Source organism: Capra hircus, chromosome 2 (assembly GCF_001704415.2).
Source record: "Capra hircus breed San Clemente chromosome 2, ASM170441v1, whole genome shotgun sequence".
NCBI lineage: Eukaryota > Metazoa > Chordata > Mammalia > Artiodactyla > Bovidae > Capra > Capra hircus.
In genome coordinates, this window is record NC_030809.1 from 113,930,644 (window position 1) to 113,941,479 (window position 10,836).

General features: G+C 38.2%; 1 protein-coding gene across 2 annotated transcripts in view; it reads left to right on the forward strand.

Annotated features, from left to right (window-relative positions):
* The window catches only part of SCRN3 (secernin 3), a 32,369-nt gene extending 22,621 nt beyond the window's left edge, over positions 1-9,748 (forward strand). For both annotated transcript variants that reach the window (XM_005675944.3, XM_018064852.1), the window contains exons 6-8: positions 123-285; positions 1,183-1,363; positions 9,140-9,748. In XM_005675944.3, coding sequence (XP_005676001.1) covers positions 123-285; positions 1,183-1,363; positions 9,140-9,310 — 515 coding nt within the window. In that variant the 3' untranslated portion in view covers positions 9,311-9,748. The remainder of the gene's footprint in view (positions 1-122; positions 286-1,182; positions 1,364-9,139) is intronic.

Consider the following 10,836-nt stretch of genomic DNA (forward strand, 5'->3'; position numbering starts at 1 on the left):
TACTTAATACCTAAACCAGTATCTCATGTTATATATTATCAATAGAGAAAGCAGTTCATAATTGCAGGATACCAGTTTGCAAATGCATATGTATTTGATGGTCTTAAATTTTATTTCCCTAGGAAACATAACTTTTGAAACAATGGTGGAAATTCTCCGAGATAAACCAAGCGGCATTAACATGGAGGGAGAATTCCTGACCACTGCAAGCATGGTTTCTATTTTACCTCAAGATTCCAACCTTCCTTGCATTCACTTCTTTACAGGGACTCCTGATCCTGAGAGGTAAAGTCACAAATACTGTAAACCCGGCAGGGAGTAGGGTAGAGTCATTAGTCTGGTCATGATTTTGTCAGGCTATATTTTTGTTGCACCAATATGACAAAAATTTTCTACTGAATGTTTTATTCAAGTTTTAGTCTTCCATTTGCATATGTATTATATAACTGTTCTCATTCTTACGGGATGAAAATGTTTATTGTTTCTGGTACACAGTTATTCCTATCCCCTCTTTCCCCAAATATATTTAAAATTGTCAAGAAAAGAAAGTAGATAGGTTTTCTTATGCAGATTTCCATATTAAATATTAGAGGATTAATAAGAGTAAAATGGTTTAATAATCTAGAAAATACATGTAAAACTTAAAATATCAATAGTTCAAGCTTTATCAAGTAGATTATACAGGCTATCTTGATTTAAATTGTTGGCATCTCTCATAAAACATAATGCACATTACATTTAGAAATGATCTTATGTTTGCTGTCTTTTATCTTTCATCTTACTAAAGATATCTTCAAGCAAATGGAATGAAACTTGTGAACCCTTTATTAATACTTCTGTTTATTTTCATCCCATATCCTAATCCTCAATATATTGCACCGAGGATTGTTCTTACCCTCCAACTGTGGAGTTTGCAGTGAAAAATGAGCCATAATTTAACTTGACACTGTTATATGCCAGGCCCTTTGTCAGGTTCATGGGAATTCAAGGCTAAATAAAGCATGTCTCTTGTCCCAGAAGACGATCCTAGGATACCAAGGAAGATAGGCACAGGTAAAACTAGTATGACAGGAACAATCAGTGTGTTATAAATGAGTAGAAACCACAGGGAATCATAGAAGATGTAGAACAATGGTGAATATTTTTATATCGCACATACCAACTTAATACTTTTTCTTCTAGATCTGTTTTTAAGCCTTTTATATTTGTACCGAATATTTCACAACTATTGAACACCAGCTCACCTACATTTGAACCTGAAGATTCTGTTGAAAAGAAGCTACAATTTAACATTAAGCCTGACAGAAGACATCCACTCTACCAAAAACATCAACAGGCCTTGGAAATACTAGATAATAAGACGGTATGATTAGATTATCTTTTCTGTTTATCATGAAGAATAACTTAAAGTATGATTCAGTTCAAATTCTGAACTTTGGAATGTCAGCCTTCTTTCCTTTATATAAAATCGGTCTAAAAATAGTTTAGATCTTAGACTATAATAGGGCTATATTATTTTTGTATGTGTGCTCAGTTGCTCAGTCATGACCAAGTCTTTTTGACCTCATGGACAGTAGCCCACCAGGCTCCTCTCTCCATGGAATTTTCCAGGCAAGGATACTGCAGAGGGTTGCCATTTCCCCCTCCATGGGATCTTTCGAACCAAGGATCGAACTCACGTCTCCTGTGTCTCCTGCACTGGCAGGCCAGTTCTCTACCACTGAGCCACCTGGGAAGCCCTTATATTATTTTTGACCTTTGGTTAAAAATAATGGTTAAGAATGTAGTTTGAATTTTTTACAGCAATTTATTATATTAAGCAATAATAACAATTGCTAAGATTTATTGAACACTTATACACCAAACACCATGGTACTGTTACATTGGGCATTTCATTTAATCTTCACAACCACTTTATCAGGTAGGTACTATTAATAGCCCCATTGTTGTTATTATTGTTGTTGAGTCGCCATGTCTTGTCCGACTCTTCGCGACCCCATTGGACTGCAGCACACCAGGCTTCCCTGTCCCTCACCATCTCCTGCAGTTTGCCCAAGTTTATGTCCATTGCATCGGTGATGCCATCCAACCATCTCATCACTGTTGCCCTCTTCTTCTGCCTTCAGTCTTTCCCAGCATCAGGGTCTTTTCCCGTCAGTTGGCTGTTTGCATCAGGTGGCCAAAGTATTGGAACTTCAGCTTCAGCATTAGTCCTTCCATTGATTATTCAGGGTTGATTTCCTTTAAGATTGACTGGTTTAATTTCTTGTTGTCTAAGGGATTCTCAGAAGTCTTCTACATCACCACAGTTCGATAGCATCAATTCTTCAGCACTCTGCCTTCTTTATGGTCCAGCTCTCACAACCACACGTGACTACTGGATAGACCATAGCCTTGACTATACAGACCTTTGTTGACAAAGTGATGTCTTTGCTTTTTAATACACTGTCTAGGTTGTCATTGCTTTCCTGACAAGAAGCAATCATCTTCTAGTTTCCTGGTTGCACTCACCATCTGCAGTGATTTTAAAGCCCAGGAAGAGGCATCTCTCCCTGCTTCCCCCTTTTCCCCATCTATGAAGTGATGGGGCCAGATACCATGATCATAGTTTTTTTTAATATTTAGTTTTAAGTCAGCTTTTTTACTCTTCTCCTTCATCCTTATTTTCTTCACTTTCTACCATTAGTGAGCTATCATCTACATATCTGAGGTTGTTGATATTTCTCCCAGCAATCTTGATTCCAGCTTGTAACTCATCCAGAACGGCATTTCTCATGATGTGCTCTTCATGTAAGTTAAATAAACAGGGTGACAGTGAACAGTCTTGTACTCCTTTCTCAATCCTGAACCAGTTAGTTGTTCCATACAAGGTTCTAACTGTTGCTTCTTGACCGGCATACAGGTTTCTCAGTAGACAGTTAAGATGGTCTGGTATTCCTATCTCTTTAAGAGTTTTCCACAATTTGCTATGATCCACACAGTCAAAGGCTTTAACATAGTCAATGAAACAGAGGTAGATGTTTTTTCTGGAATTCCCTTGCTTTCTCTAGGATCCAGCGGATGTTGGCAATTTGATCTCTGATTCCCCTGCCTTTTCTAAACCCAGCTTGCACATCTGGAAGTTCTTGGTTCACCTAATACTGAAGCCTAGCATGCAGGATTTTGACCATAACCTTAGTAGCATAGGAGATGGTGGTTTGAACATTCTTTAGTACTGCCCTTCCTTGGGACTTGGGATGAGGATTGACCTTTTCCAGTCCTGTGGCCATGGCTGGATTTTCCAAATTTGCTGACATATTGAGTGAGAATTGGACTATAAAGAAAATTGAGTGCCAAAGAACTGATGCTTTTGAACTGTGGTGTTGGAGAAGACTCTTGAGAGTCCCTTGGACAGCAAGGAGATCCAACCAGTCCATCCTAAAGGAAGTCAGTCCTGAATATTCATTGGAAGGACTGATGCTAAAGCTGAGACTCCAGTACTTTGGCCACCTGATGTGAAGAACTGATTCATTTGAAAAGACCCTGATGCTGAGAAAGATTGAAGGCAGGAGGAGAAAAGGACGACAGAGGATGAGATGGTTGGATGGCATCACCGAGTCAATGAACATGAGTTTGAGTAAACTCTGGGAGTTGGTGATGGACAGGGAGGCCTGGTGTGCTGCAGTCCATGGGGTCACAAAGAGTTGGACATGACTGAGCAACTGAACTGACTGACTGATTAAGTGTAGCATTTTGATAGCATTATTTTTTAGGATTTTAAATAGTTCTGCTGGAATTCCATCACCTCCACTAGCTTTATTGACAGCAGTGCTTCCTAAGGCCCACTTAACTTCACACTCCAGAATGTCTGGCTCTGGGTGAGTGACCACACCATCGTGGTTATCCGGGTCATTAAGATCTTTTTTGTACAATTACTCTGTGTATTCTTTCCGTCTCTTCTTGGTCTCTTCTGCTTCTATTAGGTCTTTACTGTTTCTGTCCTTTGTTGTATCCATCTTTGGATGAAATGTTCCTTTGATATTTCCAATTTTCTTGATGAGATCTCTAGTCTTTCTGCTTCTGTTGTTTTCCTCTGTTTCTTTGCATTGTTCATTCAAGAAGGCCTTCTTGTCTCTCCTTGCTATTCTCTGGTATTCTGCATTCAGTTGGCTGTATCTTTCCCTTTCTCCCTTTCCTTTCACTTCTCTTCTTTCCTCAGCTATTTGTAAAACCTCCTCAGACAACCATTTTGCCTTCTTGCTTTTCTTTTTCTTTGGGATGGTTTTCTTTACTGCTTCCTGTACAATATTATGGACCTCTGTCCCTAGTTCTTCAGGGACTTTATTTACTAGATCTAATCCCTTGAATCTATTTTTCATCTCCACTGTATATTCACAGGGGACTTGATTTAAGTCATACATGGCTGGCCTAGTGGTTTTCCCCACTTTCTTTAGTTTAAGCCTGAATTTTGCCAAGAGAAGCTGATGATCTGAGCCACAGTCAGCTCCAGGTGTTGTTTTTGCTGACTGTATACAGCTTCTCCATCTTCGGCTACAAAGAATGTAATCAGTCTGATTTTGGTATTGACATTTGGTGATGTCCATGTGTAAAGTTGTTATCTTAGGTTGTTGAAAAAGGGTATTTGCTGTGACCAGTGTATACTCTTGGCAGAATTCTGTTAGGCTTTACCTTTGTTTTGTACACAAACTTGTCTGTTATTCCAGGTATCTCCTGACTTCCCACTTTTAAATTCCAATCCCGTATGATGAATAGGACATCTTTTTTGTGTGTTAGTTCTAGGAGGTCTTCTAGGTCTTTATAGAGCTAATCAGCTTCTTCAGCATCAGTGGCTGGGGCATAGACTTGAATTATGTTAAATAGTTTGCCTTGGAAATGAACAGAGATCTTTCTGCTTTTTTCAAGGTTGCAGCTAAGTACTGCATTTCGGACTCTTGTTGATTATGAGGGCTGTTGCATTTCTTCTACGGGATTCTTGCCCCAGCAGTAGATATAATGGTCATGTGAATTAAGTTCATCCATTTCCATCCATTTTTGTTCACTGATTTCTAATAAATCTGAAACTTGGAGAGTTTAAGTAGCTTGCTTAGTGTATCTCACACCAAAAATTATAAGACTACTGGAGGGGAGTTAACCTGGTCTCTAAAATAATGTTCTTGATCATGTACCCTCAGATTAATTTTAACTGAAAGTGACTTGACACTCCATAGACTTAAAATAATAATTATAATGAGTTGAGTTTTTTACAAAATGATAAATGCTTATATAATACTTTAAAATATAAGTATTATAAAAGATTAAATATATCACACAAAATCTCAGCTCCAAAAATAAGTAGATAAATATATTTTGAGGGGGAGATAGATAGATGGGGAGACAATTCTATAATATCCATACGTCTTCAGCCTTCCTGCCCTCTTCCCTCTCTGCCCCAGAGATAAAAAAAATAGATTAGAAGGAAATGGAAGGGTTATGTAAAGGCTTTTCATAAAACTATCAGCTGATTCCTTGCAATGAAGGAAAAAGTTGGCCATCTTATACCTTTTCTCACCTGCTTCTACTAGCTTCTGATTTTTATTGTCTTTAATTACTTTTACTTTGTCAAGGTATATATATTTACATTCTTTCCACATTAAGTGCATTTTCCTCCCAGGTAATTTTTTTTCCTTTTTCTGTAGTATGTTTATATAGTTGTCATGCTTTTCTGTCTGCTCTCCCCTCCCCCCAACTTATGCTTAAAGCAGAGAGCTTTGTCCAGATCCTGTATTTGTTATATGTTCTTGACACTACCCTGGAGGAGGACATGGCAACCCACTCCAGTATTCTTGCCTGGAGAACCTCATGGACAGAGAAGCCTGGCAGGCTACCATCCATAGGGTTACAAAGCATCGTACATGATTGAAGTGACTTAGCATGCACGCACGCTTGACACTACTGCTTTTTCTAGGACCAATTTGTTTGACCTCTGACCTACAGTGTAAACACTTTCTTTGTAGCCAAGTGGTATGGAGTGAGAGGCAAGTGTTTTGTTCTAGGAGCCTATTAAGTGCACTGACTCAGGCCCAGTTCCCTGGGTCAGAAGTGTCATTCCCTCCATGGGCTTGGCTCATCCTGACTGAGCACAGCGCTGTGAAAAATGATGAACCCTCTGGTTCTTCTTGCCTTTGCTCAAGTTTCTCAGTGATGTGTTTCATGAACGTCTGCTCTGGAGGGATTTTCCTTCACTCCTCTCTGAGCAGCCTCTGCAACTGCTCTAATTTCTCACAATAGTTCTCAAGAGTTGTCAGCACCCTTTTCCCCTTAAATACTGCTTATGGGAGTGAGGTTTTTTTTTTTCTGTTTTGGGAGTGAGTTTTGTAGAATTACTACTAAATGCCCATTAAACTAAATAAAATTGCTTTTTGACATTTCTGCAAGTAACATTGAAATAAAATTTAAAAGAAGTTACTATTTTAGAGTTTATTTCAGTTCAGTTCAGTTCAGTCGCTCAGTCGTGTCTGACTCTCTGTGACCCAATGAATGCAGCACGCCAGGCCTCCCTGTCCATCACCAACTCCTGGAGTTCACCCAAGCTCATGTGCATCGAGTCGGTGATGCCATCCAGCCATCTCATCCTCTGTCGTCCCCTTCTCCTCCTGCCCCCAATCCCTCCCAGCATCAGGGTCTTTTCCAGTGAGTCAACTCTCTGCATGAGGTGGCCAAAGTATTGGAGTTTCAGCCTCAGCATCAGTCTTCCCAATGAACACCCAGGACTGATCTCCTTTAGAATGGACTGGTTGGATCTCCTTGCAGTCCAACGGACTTGCAAGAGTCTTCTCCAACACCACAGTTCAAAAGCATCAATTCTTCGGTGCTCAGCTTTCTTCACAGTCCAACTCTCACATCCATACATGACCACAGGAGAAACCATAGCCTTGACTAGATGGACCTTTGTTGGCAAATTAATATCTCTGCTTTTTAATATGCTATCCAGGTTGGTCATAACTTTCCTTCCAAGGAGTAAGCATCTTTTAATTTCATGGCTGCAGTCACCATTTGCAGTGATTTGGAGCCAAAAAAAAAATAAAGTCAGCCACTGTTTCCACTGTTTCCACATCTATTTCCCATGAAGTGATGGGACCAGAGGCCATGATCTTAGTTTTCTGAATCTTGAGCTTTAAGCCAACTTTTTCACTCTCCTCTTTCACTTTCATCAAGAGGCTTTTTAGTTCCTCTTCACTTTCTGCCATAAGGGTGGTGTCATTTGCATATCTGGGGTTATTGATATTTCTCCTGGCAATCTTGTTGCATCTTGTGCTTCCTCCAGCCCAGCATTTCTCATGATGTACTCTGCATATAAGTTAAATAAGCAGGGTGACAATATACAGCTTTGACATACTCCTTTTCCTATTTGGAACCAGTCTGTTGTTCCATGTCCAGTTCTAACTGTTGCTTTCGGACCTGCATATAGGTTTCTCAAGAAGCAGGTCAGATGGTCTGGTATTCCCATCTCTTGAAAAATTTTCCACAGTTTATTGTGATCCACATAGTCAAAAGCTTTGGCGTAGTCAATAAAGCAGAAATAGATGTTTTTCTGGAACTCTCTTGCTTTTTCGATGATGCAGCGGATGTTGGCAATTTGATCTCTGGTTCCTCTGCCTTTTCTAAAACCAGCTGGTATTAAATATTGATTGACAACAAAGTAGTGGAAAGACAGTAGAATTTGAGGGAAGAAGTGTCAAAGAGTTTGGTTCTAGTCCTGGCTGTGTAAATAACTACTTTTGTGTTTTAGGGAAAGTCTGTTCTACTGGTAGTTTGTTACCATTTCTTGATTACTAATGAAGTTGAAAATCTCATGTTTATTGGCCTTTGGTATTTCTTCTTAAATGATTTGCCTGTTATTTTCCTTAGACTGCTTTTCAAGTGATTCTTAATTGTTTAGCTCTTTGCCCCAAAGAAGCAAAAAATATGTGAATAACTTTGTTATGTAGCAAATTTTTTTGTCAGACAAAAGTTTAAAATTTAGTCCAGTATATTTGTTACTGTAAGGCATTTTGATTTCATGCTTCAAAATGTCTGCCTCACCTGAAAATAAATATAACCTCTGCATTTTCTTCTAGTATGTATGTATATTGGAGAAGGAAATGGCAGCCCACTCCAGTGTTCTTGCCTGGAGAATCCCAGGGACGGGGGGCCCTGGTGGGCTGCCATCTATGGGGTCACACAGAGTCAGACATGACTGAAGCGACTTAGCAGCAGCAGCAGCAGCATGTATGTGTATATTTGGAAAAAAAAAGTTCTTTATATGGAATTTATTTTTGCAGGTGTTATGAAGTAGGGTTCTAACTTTTTCAAAGAGGTGACCAATTATTCTAATACCATTTATAAACAAAACACATTGTTTGTTCAGATATAGAATGCAGAGTTTCTTCAGGGGAAGAAATTGCATACACTTTCATATTGAAGTACAGCTCAAAGTTAAGAATCATGATGGAGTTCTGCTCTATAATGGTTCAAATTTTTAAAATTATGCTCACTTTTTATAACTTTCATCCTATATACTTTTTCTACCAGTACCTACCCTCTAACTGATGATGGTAATTCATTAATAACTTGAAATTGCTCCTTTCAGTAAGAATCATGACCTTTCTAACCCCCTGTTGAAACAAGGAATCATAGAGAAACTGTCTTTTCTTTTAGTTGTTTTTTCCCTTGAATGTTACTATTCTATTCCTTTGTTTAATCTGATAATACTGGTCTTAGAAATAGAAGATCCAAATTCACAAAAATAGCTCAGCCTGTTTTCAGCTGTCTTCCCCATTCACAATTAATATAAAAATTTCAATTGACCTGTAATTTGTCTTTTGTATTTCTTGCTTATGGACTAATACTACATATTTGTTATTGTCTTTTCTACTAAGAATAACTAATAGTTTGTGGTTAATAGATTATCTCAAACTAGAACAATGATTTTTCCCAAAGAATTTCATTCCTTCTTTGTTTAAAGAATAGAAGGGGAACTGAACCAGAAATTGAAACCAGGATGAACAAACCTTGTCTGTAGAGGTGATTTGGAATTTGGTTAGACTTGTGTGTGTGCGTGTGCATTCACATGCACATATGTGTCTGTGTATTTACTTATTTTTATTTTTCAATTGTTCAGGAAAAAGCCAAAACAATGTTGGACAACATGAGCAAACTGGAGAAAGAACTGTTCAAAGAGATGGAATCAATCCTTCAAAACAAGCATCTTCATGTGGATAAAACTGTTAATCTTTTTCATCAGTGTACAGAAGATGAAATTAGAATTTATAAGTCAAATGTTAGTTCTTAGTGATCACATAAATGGTCAGCAATCATCCTCAAAGTTAGAATCCATTGCTTTGGTAAATAATATAAACTTAGTTTGAGCAGATCTGACTATTCTTTAATAGCATTCAAGTGATAGCATGGCTATTAAAACTATATATAGCTTTGACGAAATATTGAGAAAGGAAATAAGATTGGAATTGGACATATAGATCATGGATAGTCAGGTGTTGCTTCAGGTATTGATGTATACATTTTGTTAGCCATGATATCTTAAAAAAATCACAATAATGAAATGTCCAATTCTGCATAAAGCATGAAACATTAAAATAATGTATGCCTTTATTTATTATAATTATATATTGTCCTCAATTTTCTCAGTTACAGTAAGAAAGCAAATTTTTCTTTTTAATGGAAAATATTGTCTCAACTAATAAATTTTTTGTGCTTTAGGCAAGTATTAGCCAGCTCTAGCAAAATTTTCTAGATTTACACGTTGTTTTATTAGTGTTTTAATTATGCAAATATTTTATTAACCTCAAACGTGGTCTTTGTCAAGACTTAGCTGACCAGTGAGCTTTTAGCTCTAATTATCTGGCATTCTTTCACCCATGCTCCTTACTTAGAGCATTTCTGGGAGATCAGGACATGAAATAAGCCAAGACCCTAGGAGATACTGTTTTGGTGTCTCAAATCTCTCATCCTTTACTTCTGTTCATTCAAGGAAAACAGGAATGGGATCAGTTCAGTTCAGTTCAGTGGCTCAGTTGTGTCCGACTCTTTGCGATCCCACGAGCCACAGCACGCCAGGCCTCCCTGTCTATCACCAACTCCCGGAGTTTACCCAAACTCATGTCCATTGAGTCAGTGATGCCATCTAACAGTCTCATCCTCTGTCGTCCCCTTCTCCCCCTGCCTTCAATCTTTCCCAACATCAGGGTCTTTTCAAATGAGTCAGCTCTTTGCATCAGGTGGCCAAAATACTGAAGTTTCAGCTTTAACATCAGTCCTTCCAATGAACACCCAGGACCAGTTTCACTTAGGATGGACTGGTTGGATCTCGTTGCAGTCCAAGGGACTTGCAAGAGTCTTCTCCAACACCACAGTTCAAAAGCATCAATTCTTCTGCGTTCAGCCCTCTTTATAGTCCAACTCTCACATCCATACATGACCACTGGATAAACCATAGCCTTGACTAGACGGACCTTTGTTGACAAAGTAATGTCTCTGCTTTTTAATATGCTGTCTAGGTTGGTCATAACTTTCCTTCCAAGGAGTGGGATAGTGGTGATGAAATAGAAATATTAGCATATTATAAACACTGAAATGCTATAATGTATAATGTATTATGAGCATTATATATGAGTAATAGTATCTGCCCCCAAACTATAAAACTTTGTTAAAGGTACACAGAGATTACCAAGAAAGACTCTAAGTTGCAAATATAAACAAAAGAAAAATCCAGCTCAAAATGACATGGTATTTATTGGTTTCTAGAAATTTCTATTTTAGGTATTTGATTACACTGTCATATTTATTGGTCACTAGCTC